Raw genomic sequence first — 19,203 nt, 5'->3', positions numbered from 1 at the left:
GGTCAAAAAAAGATATTGGAAAAATCTATATCGTTGTTTTACTACATAAAATGCTTTTCCATCGAGAAATGACAGTAGAATACTTAAATTTTAAATATTGGTTAATTAAACTTTTGTGTCTCCAATACAATTTACATATAATCTTAACTAAATACAGGACAATTTCAACTTAGATAATTTAAAAAAATAAAAAATAAAAAAAAACAACTCAATGTAATAAATTTCAATAATATACATATTCTACATATTTTCGACTGTCTAATTCATGTACGTATGTAGGTAGCTAAACTTCACATATAAATATTAGGTATATATGTAAATGTTTAATGTTTTATTTAATTTTTAGTATTTACACTTAGCTGTAAAAGTGAATAACTAAGTAATGATGTGATGCTAAATCTACATACCATTTCACAATGCCCAGAGGTCGGCAGGTAGCCATGAGTTAAGAACAGTATGAGGTAATAAAAATGTAAACAAACAAGAGGCTTCACTGTTCGGATGAGGCTCTTACCGCTGATAATTTGGAAGGATTTTTTTTGTTGATGTTATTATAACCTTTCAAACCTTTATCCGCACCCCAATGGTGCATAGGGCACTGCATCATATAAACACGGTGTTATCTTGATCGTTAACACATGCAGGAAAGGTGATCAGCTCTCCGCTTCAGGTTCAGGGTAATATTGAATAAATATTAGAGTGAAAAAATCACTTATATTATTTTCACCCCCCCCCAGGTAATCGAACCTGGGACCTTCAAAACGGTAGCCGAACGTGCTGACCATTACACTACGGAGGCGGATTATAACCTTAATATTTTTTTTTTAAACTTATTCAAAGAAATGTTAATGTTTTGGTTTGAGTCTAAATGTATGGGTGTATAAATGTGTATACGTATATGAGTATTAATTTCAGTCAAATTATTGGTATTCTTGTTTTTTATTTTTCTATTTTCTCTATTGCCTCTAATATCCTTTTTTAAAATTATTATTTTGTATTTTGTTTGTAAGATCTGAAATCACTCGCAAACAAGTGAAGGATTGTAATGTAAATTAAAATTAACCTTAATATTTAATGCAAATACACTTACGCACTTACCAGTGTTAATAAATAAATATTTGAAATTTTTAGTATACGGACCAACCGTCTTGACATCGAAGCATTAAAATATTCTTTTGATTTTCTGGTGCCAATAAACATAAAACATATTTTGCCCTATCGTTTATTTTTTTATGAAATTGATAATAAACTTTATGTACTACATTTGACATTAATAATTATTAATTGTAAAATAATAATTGGTATTATTTATTCTATCAGACGCTGGATTATTCATCCTATGGATGAAATATCAATATCAAATTAGACATTAAACATCTATCGTTTTTTTATGCGAAAAAAGATGAAAATCTAAGTCAAATATTTTCACATGTGAAAGGTATTCAATACCATTGCATATATAGATGTTCCGAAAATTGATGCAATATGGATGTTTAAAAATGGACAGAATGGTGAACGTTAAACAAGTGTACAAAGTGTCGTAAGCCCTGCGATGCTCAGCTGCCATCTTCTATCATATAAAAAAAATCTAAAGATCTTTCAGTTCAAGTTAGGACTACTACAATAATCATAAAATAATTTGACTAGTAACTGATAGTAATAACTGCTTTATTATTGACTGTATTTTCTTTATTTTTAACTGAACTTCATTGTAACTCATTTATTCTTAATCTAAACCATTTTTTTATTAAAAAAATATGTACGTATTTGGAATGATAAAAATTCGATTACAATACAATCTGATCAGTTTTATTAGTGGTCTCGCGATGACGTTAAACCGAAGTGTGAGGGAAGATCAGGGAGTTGGCGCAGCAGCGTCGTCCTGTAGTGCCGCCCTACCTGTTGCGGCGATGTCGTATCAGCTGTCCAGCGCCGGCAGGACACCGTTGGTCGCCGCCAGGAACCAGTTTAGGGTCTACAGAAGCAGGCTCGCTTCGCGCCGCCAGTCCACGTCCGACCGCCGCGCCGCCCACACGCGTCGCGTCTTCGTTCGGTCCGCGATCGCGCGGGAATCGTCCCAACTTCGCGTCTTCGTTCATTTGTTTTTTTTTATCAATATCAATATCAACGTTACGTTTTTTTTTATCGCGTTTAAATCGTCGTATCTTTCATCCTAGCTGTAAAATCGCATCATTTTAACGCCTCCCGAATTCGAATTGTCACCTGTTCGCGCCGTTATACCGGTCTTCATTCAAAGACAAATTAATATTCCGTCGTCGTTTTTGTGTATTCAAATATCATGTGTGAAATGTTCGAGTGCTGTTTCTCGAAACGGTTTGGAGTGGACTCTTAGGGATTTCTGTCGCCCGAAGCGACTTCGTAATCAGCGATTACCCTCAATTTTCGCGCGTCGATTATTCAAATTTTAGGGTAATTTTTGTTAGTATAGAAACCCGCGTTTCTCGTTCGTTTTAAACTTATTTTTAATTCGTAAAATAATAATAGTACGCAGAAAATACGATATAAGTAAACAAGCGAATAAAATCTCGAGTTAACCCGAGCGTTTCCAAGTTATTTCGCGTCACGCTATTTAATATTGCAACCGCGATGTGTCCGGCCTAGATTATCCCCTGCAGTCGTTTATCTAATTTGCCTTCCAAATCGGATACCGTCACGCCACCCATCGTCGCACCGATGTGTGCGGAGTGAGGGAGCCAGGATACAGGACCCCAAGCCCCCGAGCCCCGAACCCCGAGCCCCCCGAGATGGCGACCTTCCAGGACCTGGAGAGAGACTGGTCAGGGCTGTGCCAGGAGTGCCCGGAATGTTGGACCGTGTCAGGTAGGCACCCCACCCTTCTAAATTGCATGCTACCTACCGGGTATTTAAATTGTCTCTTTTGTACCCACAAAAACGTTTCTTCTGTAAGATATATCTTCTAAAGATTACTAAACTATCCTACTCGCAAAAATACGATATGGAAATAAAACAGGAATAAATACGATAGTAAAAAACTTTTATTAATTTAGAAGTAATATTGAAAGCTGTCCCACCGCATCTAGGCTTCCTGATAGACCTTCTCTTGCAAACCAATTTTTTTTGTTTGTTTTATGAACCAAGTTTCGAAATTTATAGAAAACGTGAAACAAAAGTAATAGTAATATTCTTTAGATTTAAGAGAACACTTAATAATGAAAAAAAAAATTACATTAGGGAGGTACTGTGAAGCAGGGGGCACGGAACGACGAGACTTTATTTTTTCCAGGAATCGTCATTTTACCGTCGTAATTTTAAGTTAAATAACATCTGAACAAAAATTACAAGAAATACGCACTAGCTCTTCGATTACAACATCGAAAATACCTCTTGCAAAAACCCGTCTTTGGGTGGACGAATTAAAATTATTATAAACATGCACGATTCACGTTTTCAGTTGAGTATTTTGATACTGCATTCGGATCTCGTCTTGCGTTGTTTGCGTCTATTTAGGTCTTCGTTTAGATTCGTTCTTCGTTAGATTATGGAACAATAAACTAGTGCTAGGATTGAAATTGCCCAAAGACGAAGTATTGTTGAAGATAATGTATAGGTAGTTTGCGATGTTATTGTTCACCCGGTATTGGCACTGTTCTACCTACTATTGTAATCTCCACACATTTACAATGTGGTCAAGGTTATTCACCCACCCAAAGAAATTATCTCCAAAACAAATAACTTCTTTCAGCTTCAAAGTGCGAGTTCGTACGGAATGTACGCGTCAGCTACATGCATTGCTGCTTCCTGAATTTGAAAATAATACGATTAATTCAGAATTCAATGAAATGAATACCTTCATATTATTTCTCAGACATCTCATCAAAGATGAAGAAGAATATGGAAGTCTGGGCATTTCTTCATCTTTGATGAGATGTCAAAAAATAATATGAAAATAACTCCTGTAATTGGAGATAATCCAGATTTTGTGAACAAGTATTTGGACACACTCAAAATGTTGCAATATTTCATAATGATTTACGGATTTCTTCTTCTTCTAACCCTTATCCAAACCCAATGGTGCATAGGGCACTGCATCATTTTGAAGCAGCGTTATCTTGATCGTTACTTACATGAAGGCAAGGTGATCACTCCTGCGCTTCAGTGACTTAGGTATTATTATATTATATTAGATTTATTATATTAGATTTTAGATTGCAAAATTACCAATATTTATTTACACCACCTCCCCCCGCTGGGAATCGAACCCGAGATCTCCAACTCGGTAGCTAAACACCTTAAGGTGGACTGATAAGGGAACGTTTGAAATAACCATGTACCTACCTACTTTATATTGTTTGTCGACAAAAGCAAAGGCGAATAAAATTCTAAAATGAATGGAAAGTTCAATGATCAAATAAAATAATTATTGTAATTTACTCTCATTTAATTATTGTTCAGACAAATTATTACTATAAAAACGGGTTTATTAAAATAAACACGTTTTAAATATGTACATACATATTTTGATTGATGAGAGAAAGACGATGGTAATTTTTTTGATCCACATTTGTCCCCAATGAGGCACCAACTCGGATCGATGCAGTGTCAACTTGTTCGTTGATTAAGTAAACGCAAGGTAATCAGTTCTGTGGTCAAGATTCTTGGATATTTCAAGGGCTGGAAAATGTTTAATAACTTACTAACCATCATGCCATTTTCTCGCAGGGGTAGGCAGAGAGAATAGATCGCCACACCTGTCTTTGAAAACAATCTTTGTTTCTTTTATATTCATGCATCTTCTCATACATACATAAACGTCGAGTATTCTGACTCCTAGCCTGACCACTTTCAACTATTTGAAATACTTGACCATGCCAAGTTTTCTTCGGTGTTCTTTTGCTTCTACCAACCTACTTACTTTTATTGTTCTTTATTCACTCATTCGATTCGCATGCCCATACCATCTGAACACAATCCTTATTAATTTAATTTAATTTCGTTCTTTACTTCCATAATGGATATAAGTGAAGGAGTTACATATTACTGCAATATAGGAAGAGAATATTAAAGGTGGGAAAAGTTTAATAGCGGTAACGTCCAAGGCACTCGTAGTTGCATATCTGCATTCATACAAGCTTGAAGGGAAAATCCATTAAGGGGAAAATTATTGAACAATTAAACCTGTAAAAATGTATAAAATGGGATTATTATGTTTTTTCTTCGTTACCTACCTACTGGTTACCATATTATACGAATATTTATTACATGAATGGAATACAGTATTTTTACCGAAACCAAAACGTGATAAATTATTTTAAATAATTTTTTCTTTGTAATAAAACTACATTCACTTAAAAGACGCGAAGATGCTTCTTCATAAAATGATGGTGTATGTTAAGATAATTGTATGCAATTGTAATATTTATCGCACGATAACGTGATATGCCTCTTAGTATTAAAATCTTGTAAACGCATTGTGTTATTTTCGTCGATTATAACAATTTTTAGATATTCGTGTTTCTTTTATATTTTAGATATTATTTTGGCTTAAAAAAATTAATTGGCTATACGTACTAAGGTGACTGAATACTTTTTAGATTAAAATGCTTCTTTATATTTTAGACAAAGTTATCCGAAAGAATTACTTAGATTGATCATTATTTTTTTTATATTATAAAAGCATACGAGTATATTATATTTGTAAAATAGTTTCTATTCAAATACTATAAAACTTCATTTGCAATAGTAATAGCAGTTTTGCCGGTTTTTAAGATCATCTTTAAACAAAATTTAAAAAGCTATTTTATTTTAGAAATATGCATATTAATTGCTAAAATATTGTATTAAGATAAAACAAAAAATAGATAGGTAGATAGGTAAACATCTCAACAAAGATGAAGAATATGGAAGTCTGGACATATACAAAGCTTCAAGTCGTAAGCTCTGTAAATGCCAAGACTTCCACTAAAGCGCCCTTGAGGAAGTACTTGTATAGGTCACAATAGACCTAATATGGTCGCAGTGACAAAAGGGATGCAAGATCCCTTGACCTAAAAAAAAAGTACTTGTATTTTACGAGAATGCCTCTACTAAATTATACAAATTTTGTATTTTTATTAGTTATAGTAGTTGGGAAAAGGATAATAGTAGTAAAAGCTTAAGCACTCGGGTTGCATCTCTGAACTCTTATATTCTTGAAGGGAAACTTCCTTGAGGGGAAATATGATTGAACATTAATTAAATAATTTAATATTATTCTTTATTATTCCTCGTCTATGTTGTGATGCCAATAAAAAATTAACACTAGTTTATAAGTTATTAAAAATTATCCTCTGATTACAATTGCTGGTAATATTCGTAGATGGTTATAAAGTTTAACCAACCAAAATAAATCTACGTTTATTTGACGTTGGAAGCAATTATTGTAAATTACATATCAGTGCTACTTCCATAACACGTGTCTGAGAATTAAAGACACTCGTGTAATCTTATCTCTATGTTTATTCTATGTACATAAGAGATTAAAATAATCACGATTTCCGCCAAAACGAATATCCTAAAAATGGAAGCTAATCTGCCATTTTATTCTGACCATGTTATGCAGAAACCATCCAATCCACAAATTGGCAACCTGAGATAATTGCATTTGAAAGTTTATCGAATTAAAAAAAAAGAATCAATATTTTAAATAGCAGAAGTAACCTTTTTTTAACATTACTAAAATGAAGCATTATTTACTGTGTGTCATATTTTTTTTATTACTTTGTCAATAAGGTCACAGTTCGGTATTTCATGGGCTGGATAGTTTCAACAACATTAAAAAACGATGAAAACGTAGAACCATCTTGCATGGCTTCGGCGAAATTGTTGTTTCTTCTTCTCGTTCAAAGTCGAACACATCCATACCACATGGATTTTTTTGCAATATGTTCAGGTATGTACATAATTTTAACGTACAAAATGGTGGAAGCTGTCAACTCAAATGGACGTTTCTACGTATTTTTTTAAAAGGATTTTTTTTGTGGGCTAGGAAAAAGTCCTCCTAAAATATTGTCTTCATCTTTTGGCTTGGGTATCAAAAATTGATGAAGTAGCATTCATGAAAAAGTGAAATTTTACGACTTGTGGGTTGGATGGTTTCTGCATAACATGGTCCATTTATAAGTATCATTCATGCACAAACTCTATTTAATTGCGACAGAAAAAAATCAATTAAATGTCTCTCTATAGCCTAAAGCTAACCCCAATTCGGCCACACTCGGTAAAGAATTAGCAATTATTTTAATCTATCGTTTTTAATTTACCGAATCAAATTTTCACAGTGGAAAAGGAGTTACTTCCAGCATACCTTCTTTGGTGTTCATTTCCATTTTAAATTTCCCTTTTCGTATCGAATATTGTACAACGCAAGAGTTTGGTATTTGGGGGGAAGCGATATGAGACCGGTTTCTTATGTAGGCATACTTGTATCATACAATACAGGGCTGGAATCAAAGCGGTACACAACGGTAAAACGTTTTCCGGTTGTTCAAATGCTAAAATATATTAAGTCCTCTCGTTTAAAAATAATTTATAGCAAATAGTAAAAAATGTTTTAAAAATAAATTTGACAGTGTACATTACATACAATTATTAATTTATGCAAAGAAAGCTCAATTCTAAAATATGTACAGTAACTTCCATCCCAGGGCATCCCAGGGCTTATGACCTTGGATTTGGCTGGATCAAGCGATCACTAAAGTAAGGTGATAAGTCATGTTCTCTAGATACATAGATAAAGCAGTGGAATATGTATTATGGGAAATGAAAGAGGAATAGTACTATAGGAGATGAAAAAGAAAATAGCAGGAAAATGGAGGGAGAATAGTGCGTACTGTTTAAGAGAAAATTCAGAATAGCAGTGATGGCTAGTGCAAAGTGCAAGTGAGATATTTTTTTAGTGGATAAATCCATTTTAATCTATAACGTCTTCGCAATGGCTAACGTTATCTTGCTAAAAGCCATGCATTTTTATCGCAGATTTCAGAACACGAAGTATGAAATCTAAGAAACAATTTGCTAATATTAGAAGCATAATAATAAGGAAATTTATTTTCTGTACCGGTTATTAAACGATATAAACCCTGACTATACGTACGTATAAATTCTTCGACTACGCATGTACGAGTGTATACATAGTTGGGCGTTGGGTGTGACTGACTGATTCCAGCAGGGCCGGTTTTCACTGTGCTTGTTGTGTATTCGGTTGGGATCAAAAGGACTCGGTAACTGGATGTGCATTTCTTACGTCACACTTTTGCATGAACTTACTAAATGTATTTTGATTACCGTAAACTTTAATGTGAAGCAACATGCCTTCACTATTCCATGATTGAAAACCACACTTATCTTTTTTTTGAACTCATACATATATCATAAATCTCATGACGCTTCATGTTTGAGTTCATGGCAGCATCTAAAGTTGGTTTAAGAAAGCTTTTATTTAGCCAATGCCCCTTTATTTAGATGTGTTCAAGATCCTAAACCGGATTATTTTTCATTCTGGTAGACGCCTGACAACATGATTTAAAAAAATATGCGGCTTATATGTTGACCAGTTATATTATTCACAAAATTTTGGGTGTGTCCAAATTCTTGTTCACAAATCTTAGTTTCTCTACTTTGGAGTTATTTTTACATTATTTTTTATTTATTTTAACTACATGTACAGAAAAAATGTACATTGGTGGGCTTATTGCTAAGAAACAAATTTTCCAACCAAACAAAACAGACTAGTAGGTAATTTTGGTATTTTTTTTTTAATTACCTAACTTCCAAGTGACTCTGAAATCTAGCTACGGCTTATGCAACACCGCTTATCATGACCCTATTCAGGCTTTAACTTTTTAAGTTTCATAGCCTTTGCCTACTCGTCAGTGGACTTACTCTTTATGTTTAAATTTACTATAATTTCATGTAATTCATGAGTGACAATTCTAGGCAAAAAAAATCGCAAGGTAATATTGGTCAAAACGTTTGAAACCTTATATAGCTGTTTGTTATCAGAGCGTAAATAGTTATTTAAAAAAAGTATAAATGACATCTCAACATAGATGACATCTATGTTGAGATTTCAGCATTAAAAAACTTCTATGTGGAGAAACTCAGATTTATGAACAAGAATATGGATAAACTCAAAATATCGTATCCCATCCCTATAAAGTAACTATCTAATTTGTATTGTAAGTTATTTTTTGCTTAAAAACATGCCGTTATTATTTATTCAGTTGTCTGCCTCCGTAGTGTAATGGTCAGCACGCTCGGCTACCGTTCTGGAGGTCCCGGGTTCGATTCCCAAGGGGGGTAAAATAAATATAAGTGATTTTTTCACTGTCATATTTATTCAATATTACCCTGGACTGGTAACTGAAGCGGAGGGCTGATCACTTTTCCTTTATGTGTAAATTATCAAGATAACACTGCGTTTATATGACGTAGTGCCCTATGCACCATTGGGGTGCGGATAAGGGTTTTATTTATATTATTATTAATGGCATTTACTTTGGCTTTTATTTAATTTTAAATATATCATATTTGTTCCGATATGATGTGCGCTTTATTTGCCAAGTAATAACCGAGCGAAATATGTGAACTTAACATTACTGCATGCCACTTTCTTGCAATAAATTGTAGACATTTCTCACGAGGAGGGTCCCACGCATTTGCGTGTTAAGGCCTTAAATCATATGTTATCCGATACGTTACTGAATCTATGGTGACGTATTTATTCTCATGCGGTGATATCTTTTGCAAGATATCAAGGTACATCGCACGATGAACTTTGAGATAAAAAAAATGGAAATCATAAAGCCTACACTAGAAAAAAAACCTATGTAAGTTTCACTTTCTATACTTATTCTATGCTGACAGTACTATGAGGAATTGGTTTAACTAACTAACTATTTTATTTATTATTTCATTATTTTAGTTATTCTACTTATATCAAGGGTATATTATTTATGTACATAAGACTAATTGGTGCCATGTCGGATTTGGGGTCATCGTAATAAGTTTCATTTGGCTTACGTAGTTTATCAATGATCGCCTTGGTAGTGTAGTAGTATAGCGTGTGTCTAACGCTCAGTAGATCGCGGGTTTGATTCTGAAGGAGCCAAAAGAAATATTAATGAATTTAACTAACTAACTAACTAACTAACCATCGCGCCGCTTCCCCGAAGGAGTAGGCAGAGAGAATAGAACGCCACAAACATTCTACGTCTTTGCAAACATTCTTCGCCTCTTCCACGTTCATGCATCTTCTCATACATACCCGCCGATTGTTACGACTCCTAACCTGACCACTTTCAAGTATTTGGCATACCTGATCGTGCCATCTTTTTCTCGGTCTTTTTTCCACTTTGGTTTATATCTATTTAAATAAAAATGTAAATGATAGATTCAAGATTTTGTACAAAATCTTGAATCTTAATGTTATCCACTGATTGCTTTTAAAATTTGACGCAACCTTGAATTCTTATACTTGCGTGTTTTCATATACCCTTACAGGTAAAAACAGTTTATATCCCAATGGCAGCGCTATCTGTTTAGTAAAACGGCAACACATGTGATACTTAACATTGGATATATTGTTTCTTGACAGTTGCTATAATATTATATGATCACAAGCATTGTCAAATTAAATGTATTAGAAATGTGTGTCATATTTTTCGTTCTTTTCCATTTAACCAGACTGATGCTTTATTGAAAAGATAGCTACACTTTGTATGGATAAAATAAGTTTGTCTTAGAAATAAATAAATATATTGTTTTGAAAATAAAAGACTTATTGAAAGGTAAGGAGTTAAAATGAAAACAAAAATAAAAAATGTATTGTAAAAAATATATAATTCCAATATATATTCCAAAAAATTGCATGCGGAAACACGTGTGGCTTCGCGAAACGTAGCCGGTCGCATACTGAATATAATTGAGAATACACCCTTAAAGAACTGCTGAAACAGAACCCACGAAACACGGTATACCATATAGTTAACATCTCGTCTACTGACTCGACCACGCCCGTCGTCTTTCCCGTATAATTTGAAAAAGAATGCAACGTTTTTATGATTTATAGCAATAAAGTGCAATTATAAAGGAGAAAATGAGGACATTCCATGACGAGGAAGTAGGTTTGCCACAAATTTTGTATTGAATAATACATAATTATTGTGTATAGCAAAATCTATGCCGAAATAAATTGCATAAATAAATCTTAATTTGCAATTGTTTACGTAATGCGTACGTTTATTGTTTTATAAAACCACGTTGATTTATACTGTTACGGACAAAAGTCACTTACTACTTAATTAATTTTAATGCATTTATCGAAATACTTATGTGTCTGTTATTTTTATGCGATTCCATACATGGACTTAATAAATAATAATAAAGAAATGTAATTCTAACTAATCAATTTATGTAATGAACTGAAGTAACTGTTAAAGTTAATGTTTCATGTATTTAAAAATAAAATCGTTTTCTTTGAAATGAGGAATTAAGATAATATTGATTTATTATATGAATTCTCGAAGTGTATTTGATTTATTTTCGTTTTATCGTAAATATTATAAGATATACTAAAGACTCTAAATAAATATGAACCAATGTTACCATCAATAGAAACATGTATTTTATTTATTGTTTCGGCATTAACTTTGTGGTAAGACATGTTACAATGATTAAAGAAAACACTTGTTTTTTACCACTTGAGTTTTATTATAGACTACATGTTTCAAAACATGAAGTCTAACCCCTTCCCCTTACTTTCCCCTCTCCTTATTTATAGAACAATTTTATATTTTATATTTTAGTTATTATACAGACCTGAATGATGGAAGTTTAACTTCTGAAACATGTAATCTATAATAAAACTAATGTGGTAAAAAACAAGTGTTTTCTTTAATCATTGTAATAGAAACATGAATGAATTTCGTTGTTGATGGATAAAAGTATTCTGGTTTATTTAATATGGCCACTTATATGAATCAAATTGGATTGAATAGTAGAGGTAGTTTCATGAATTAAAAAAATACACTTTGTTATAATAATCGTACTAGATATTTGAATAAAACGATTTGTATTTTGCAAGTGTTCAATGCTTTATTATGTCAATTTTGTACATCGCTGTGCAAAAATATTGGTTTTAGGTTAGATTATGAAGGTTTCTACCCCACAAATGGGTCGTCATATACATTTTTATAGAAACCTCTCCTTTTCTAGTTATTTAAATAACGAGTTTTTTAAGGAATTTTTTTGAACATAGATTTTTTTTAAGTACACCTTTATTGCTTTTATTTGATTGCATTTGTGCAGAGAATTACAAAAAAGCTAGTGAGGGAGCTTAAGTCAGTAATAAAATAAAAATTGTGCGTTGTTTCGTGATTCAGTACATTCACAGTTATTTATTATTCCCATTAATAAACGGTTTTTTAAGCTTAAATGTTATTATTCGGCCGGCACCTGCTGAACCCTGTATCTGCGCCTATCTGTAATTAACGGGACTATGTAATTGATTAATACATGTAAAAATTAATATCAAAAGCTTTTTACAGTAACGGTAAGTTATAATATTGCAACGCAATGGAAAGATGTTCTGTATGGTACCTTATTTAACCTATAGGTTAATAACATATAAAGCTGTACTAATCTTTTAATATATTATGAATAATCCACAATTTACGACGTACTTACGTAAATGTGTGACATATACATTATTCACGTGTGGTTTATTAATATTAAGACTTCAATTTGAATTTGCCGTATTACATTGTACGTAGAAAGGTGTGTTGAGATGGTTTGGACATGTGGAACGAGTTAGTGGAGAAAGAACGGTAAAACAAGTATATGAGTCAAATGTAGTTGGAAATGGGAGCATAAGAAGACCGAGAAAAATTGGCATGATGAAGTATTTCAGATACTTAGAAGATAGAGAATGTTCACAAAGACAGAGTTGTGGGGTGTTCTATTCTCTCTGCCTACCCCTGCGCGAAGTGGCATGATGGTTAGTTGGTTAGTTATTTATGTCATACGTACGCCAATCATATTTTTAATATATTGGATATTTGTATTGTTTTTCTTCATTGTCGATCGTGAAGAATGGTGAATGTTACACGTGTGTTAAGTGATCACTTTACCAGCTTATGACAGCCCATAAGCCCTGTAAATACCGAACTTCCATATTGTTCTTTATATATGTTGAGATGTCAAAACTATATTACTGATTTATTACAACTTAATTATAGCGTCGACCGGTTTCGAAGCGAACACCTTCTTCTTTGAGACTATTTTATATTGAACACTATCTATTTTATTACTAAATTGGCGATTAACACAGCTTGGGTAGTTATTGATTTTTAAACGATATATTTTACAAAATGGAAAATCACAATGATAGTGCTCAAATATTGGTCATGAAACAGTTTAAATTGATTTAAATATAAATTATTATTATTATTAAGAGATGATGATTGTGGAAAATAAACATATGAACGTACGTCCTTTATTATCATTTCGTATGGCAGTTTTTTTTTGTATAAATTGGACAGCTGGTATTGCCACATAAGTCGCATATAAAAGGAAAAGGAAGGGAATTCCACAAATATGATGCAATAAAAAAAGCAAGACGCTAGATTGTTTTGATAAAATTAACAAAATGAAAGGTAAAATTAAATTATGATGGACACTTTCATACTTTAAAAGTGAATAAAATGAAAGTATAGAAAAAACAAAATGACGTAATATTTTGCTAAGGAAAATAATGGTACATAATAGAACATCGTTAGTACAATATTACATTATATTCCAGCTGAATCATAACTCCATAATGCCCAGATATTAAAATCGAGGCAGTTAGGAGACGAAGCAGCTCTCTTTAAATTGAGATAATGCTGTTTGGAATGAGTGCCAGTTATCATTATGTCAACTGATTTACACGCATGAAAGTGAGTTGTAAAATTAAAGGTAAAATTAATTCATTTTGGCCGCAAGTAACAAAATAAGATACATTTTTTTAAAAAGGAATAACCCGCAAAGCGTCGTTTTTAGATGCTTGTCTGCAGGTAGGATAGTAAGGATAGGGAAAGTAAATGTGAAAAATACATCACAAACACCCAGACCAATTGAAAATAAATCTTTCTTGAATTAATTTTGCAATTGGCTGGAATCGAACCCGAATGCTTATAATATATGAATATAAGCGTAATATGAAGGAGAACTATAATTTGTCCGCCTCCGTAGTGTCAATGGTCAGCACGCTCAGCTTCCGCACTGGAGGTGTTGGATTCGATTCCCAGGGGTAGGGGGTTCAAATAAATATAAGTGATTTTTTCACTCTAATATTTATTCAATATTACCCTGGAAGGTACTTGAAGCGGAGGGCTTATCACCTTTCCTTCATGTGTTAACGATCAAGATAACACGCCGTTTATTTGATGCAGGGCCCTATACACCGTGGGGTGCGGATAAAGCTTTAAAACAACAGTACATATACATAATATAATATATTTTACTTACCAATTTCCGCCTTAGTACATGTCTATATTTACAAATTAATAGGAATATGTATATATACGTTGACTGATTAAAAACAGATAATATAGTGATAATGATCAACGATTGAACCTAATAAAGATGTTTTCAATTAGATGGCAAATAATGTAGTACTCGATCAATAAGTAAAAACGGAAAAACATGAATTACAACTAATTGCAGTATGAATGAACAAATAATTAAAACATTGCATATCAATGAAACTGCATATTAATAAAAACAAAGAAGGTAAAGGAAGTGGGATCAGATAAGGAGTTGAGGGGGGAGAGGTAGAGGAACCAAGGAAGAGAGATACGATGAACCGTTGGGATTCTAAAGATAGATATTAATGTTAGTGATGTTCATGATGTTAATTGATACGTTTTAATTTTCTAAAAAACATTAATGAAAATATACATTTTTTCGTTTTCAGTTTCAGGATTTGTTGATGATTTAAAACTGAATGATTTATTTCTCATTTAATTTTCATTTTCAAAGTTTAAAAATACACAACAATTTCTACGCAAAAATTAACGATAACAGCTGAACGAGCATTTTTTATAACAATTTTTTTATTCGCCGAATATTTTTTTACACATTCAATATATTTGCACCTACTCGCTATGTGTGGTGTAAAAATATTTCTAATTTTAGATCGCGCAAATTAATTATCTGTATTCTAGGTATCTATTGAAATATTACAAAATGATGCCGGATTACATATCGCTCACTCCTTTCAAGAACGTCATAAATCAAAAATCGTCAATTTTGAGTTATGCATGTTTTCAGAATGCCTAGAAAATGTACTATACCCCAGAAAAAGAATCATATTTTTAACTTAATATTTACCCGCTATAGGGCACAAAGTGTTGTTTTTGCATTTTGAAGAAAAGGTATTGTTTAATTATTTTTTTAAATAAATTAAAAAAATTTCCAATGGAGAAAAAACCTTCAGGTTTTACCTTAAAATATCTGTTGCTCAGAAAAAAGTTCAATAAGTGGCTTGATATTTATTTTTAATACATTGTGTTATATTTTTAAACTTTAAAAACGTTCTCCTGAAAAATCAAGTTTTTTGATTTATGACGTTCTTGAAAGGAGTGAGCGATATATTGTACGTATGGGCAGTATATGGTAAGAAGTTAGAGTTTATGTAATTCGGCTCTAAAGCTTTTGACCAGAAAGAATGCTACTGAACCACTTTAAGGTCAAACAACATTAGTTATTTCCAGTACCTACTCCAATAGTATTACGACTGCTTCACCTTATATGTATAATGTTTTGCGGTCGGTGAGAACTTTTTTGTTAGGACACGAAGCAAGTTTTAATTAAATATAAAAGTAATATTTCCTATTCTCATATGAGTGAGCATATATGTAATCGTGGCAACTTCAAATACGAATTATATGAAGTTTATTTTATTATGAAATCAAATTACAATAAAAATATACAGAACCCTTTATTGGAATGTAATTTGTCTCAGTCGCCACAGACTTTAATTCGGAAAACTATAAACTATTTCGGTATTTTTATTTTTTCTTCGATAAATAATGACAATGATATATTTATCATTATCATTATTGATTACAAATATAAAGTCGATATTAAATTAATGTGATTTTGGGTAGGCTTTCAAGGTTTTGAAGGTCACAGAGACATAGCGGTTCTGAACGCAGCGGCGTTGTTGATTATTTTTTTAATATTCAATGTTGATTATTTTTTATTATTATATTAGAATTAGTTACAGTGGAACCTCTCATAACGAGAATTACAGAGAAAGAGCAAGTCCCCTTTTCATGACCTTTTGTGAGTCACTATTTCCGCGGACTGGGAATGAGTAACCAAGAGGACCCTCACTTCTGCTTGGAAAAAACTTCGGTCAGAGAGTGTTGTTGAATGTGATTTTGAAATGGTACCTGTAGAGTCTACAGTTAACGAGATTGTGTCATTGGCCAATATCATAAATTCTTATACTGAAAGATGTGATGTAATTCAATATCATTACTTTATCATAAATTGAATAATATTATGTTTTTCAACATTAAAACTTTATTATCAGCTCGAAAGAAGTAAAGTGTCTAATATATTTTTATTATGTGAGTATATGGACAACGTTGTTTTGAATACCAACCTCAAAATGAATTAATTTAACGTAAATAAATTCTATTCATCCTCCACATTAATTACATTTCAACGGAAATTCACCGACTAGACGTGTATTCTTCCGATGTTTTCTACCAGCACGTGATGTTATTTTAACGATGATCCGTTTGAGTAGATTCCGGAGACGACATTGCAACAACAGGGAAACACAAATACAGCGAGAAGTGTTCATTACAGTCACTTGTCCATTAAATACTGCGCGGAGATCGTGAGCATTCCATGTCCATAGCGAGACAGAGTAGGTACTTGCAGTTGGCCGGTACCTACCTTGTACTTGTACCTGACTGCTGCTTGTGGAAACCGCGATGGCATTTGGCTGAGAGGTGACTCGGTTACGAATGCTACAGGAACTGTCAGGTGCACTTCTCTGAGGGCTGGCGAATGATATTAAATTATACTTTTAAAATATCACTACTACTACTTTATTATTTATTGATTTGGTATCAACTTTGTGGAATGACATGTGTATTATTGAAAATTAAACACTAAGTGTTAAATTTTCATACAAGTCAATTTCAATACAAGTCTTGTATTAGACCACTAATTGAGTTTTATTTCATGTCACACGACTAGTTTAAAAAAACAGATGTTTTTATCGTCAGTTGATCACAAAAACTAATGATAATGATAATTTTTGTGATCACCTATCGATGAAAATAGTCACGTGAAATGAAATAAAATTCAATTAGAGGTCTAATACGAGTGTTTAATTTTTAATAAACTACTACTACTACCATCAAATCGCTTTCCTGCAGAGTTGATATTGCTAATAGTAATACAATTGGATAATTTATAAAGCGCTTTCTTCCTCTTCTTTACGGATCGTCTCGAGTCCCCCCGACGTTGACTGTCACTTGTTTGAAAGTGTCCCTATTTTGGGCAGTCCAAAACAGCTCCGTACTCCTGTCCACTCGTGTATATTATGGAGCCAGAAGATCCTCCTTCTTTCGACACCTCTTCAACCCTTGATTTTACCCTTGACGATCAGTTGCAGTATATTTTTCTCTTCTGAGCACATGTCCCAAATATGACACTTTCCAGGCTTTAATATTCAATACTAGTTCCCCATCTGCGCCATTTTCGTGAAATACTGCCTCAAGGGTGTTTCACTGTGATTTAATACATGATTTAGTAAACAAATGCATTTTTAGTTATTTTATTTCTAAAGATCATTTCACTCGGACTATTTCTAATTACTGGTGGAAGAGCATTCCACTCCATCGCTCAAAAATTTGTTCAAACCTTGTATCTATTAAATGTATTTTAAAGTGTTCAGACCTTGTCACTATTAATTTCTGATTTAGATATTTTTTGCAAAAATATTTCTTTCTTAAAATACAAAAAAAATACTCAAACCTTGTGATTATAAATTTGTGACTAGGTATTTTTGCGAAATATTTCTTATTACAAAAAAAATGCTCAAATGTTTTAATTAGTAATATGTGATTCTGTATTTTTTGTAAAATATTTCTCGTACTACAAAAAAATGTTTGAACCTTGCTATTATTAATTTCTGACTAGTGAATTTTTGTAAAATATTTCTCATTACTACAAGAAATTTGCGAAGTATTCTGTTTATTTTTAATAGCACATTTAATATCAGTAGCATTTAAAATAATTGAGACAGTACATCGTATAAGATAAGTAGTTTTCTTTTTTAATATTTGTATCGAGTACATTACAATTACTCGAGTGAAGCAAGAAAAAAATGTTTCACATGAGTGAGTGACATTCAACCATTTAAATCATAATACAATCATTATATTAAATACAGCCCTATTTTATCATTTCATTAAACTGTGACGATACGTTTGAGTCTAAACTTAGAAAATATATTTAAAAACATACATTTGGAAAAACAATTTGTAATATCAATATATGATAATATAATAGGTATGCAGCTAGTAACATACATTTCATACGGAAAAGTAATACATACGTCATAACTGTTTTTAGGTCTTTTGATTAATACAATTTCAAAAAGTAAAGAACAGACCTTTAGACCAGGGTTTTTATAATAATGAAGATTTTAAAATAAAATCATACAATTTTAAGATTTATTGATACACACATATGTTTTTAATGTATGTATGTGTTTGATGTCTAGGTGCCTTCTCTGCCATACAGATAATAAAGCGCAGTAGGTAAGAGCATGTGATAACTCTTTTGGGGTGGTATTCAAATGTCTCTACAAACAAGTATCTAGAGATACTATGGATAGATCTTTTGTATTACAAAAACCCTTAATCGAAAGTTAATATTCAGTCAATACTTTTCTTTCTCAAATACCTAGAATATGGTTTAACTGCGCTTCAGGAGCTGTAGAAAAGCATCTACTTATATTTTTAAAGAAGCTAGATTTTTTTACAAATAATATCTACGAATCATGATAAAGAGAAACATATATATTTTTATCTTCGCTTAGTAATTTTTTTTAAATTGAAACTTAATGTTGTTTTTCCAAATATTTGACTGTTGGTCATATGCACCTGGGCATTT

At 32.3% G+C, this 19,203-nt stretch overlaps 1 protein-coding gene across 1 annotated transcript in view; it reads left to right on the top strand.

Moving 5' to 3' along the window:
* The first annotated feature begins 2,004 nt into the window (after positions 1–2,004).
* The window catches only part of Cen (cerebellar degeneration-related protein 2-like), a 105,278-nt gene continuing 88,079 nt past the window's right edge, over positions 2,005–19,203 (top strand). Inside the window, exon 1 of the mRNA XM_088256972.1 lies at positions 2,005–2,841. Within this exon, the coding sequence (XP_088113098.1) occupies positions 2,766–2,841 (76 nt within the window). The 5' untranslated portion in view covers positions 2,005–2,765. The remainder of the gene's footprint in view (positions 2,842–19,203) is intronic.

This window comes from Brachycentrus maculatus, unplaced genomic scaffold (genome assembly GCF_059751285.1).
Source record: "Brachycentrus maculatus isolate JH-2025_06_01 unplaced genomic scaffold, ASM5975128v1 h1tg000069l, whole genome shotgun sequence".
In the NCBI taxonomy this organism is placed as follows: domain Eukaryota; kingdom Metazoa; phylum Arthropoda; class Insecta; order Trichoptera; family Brachycentridae; genus Brachycentrus; species Brachycentrus maculatus.
The sequence above is the reverse complement of the archived record's forward strand: the minus strand, read 5'-3'. Positions and strand labels throughout refer to the sequence as shown.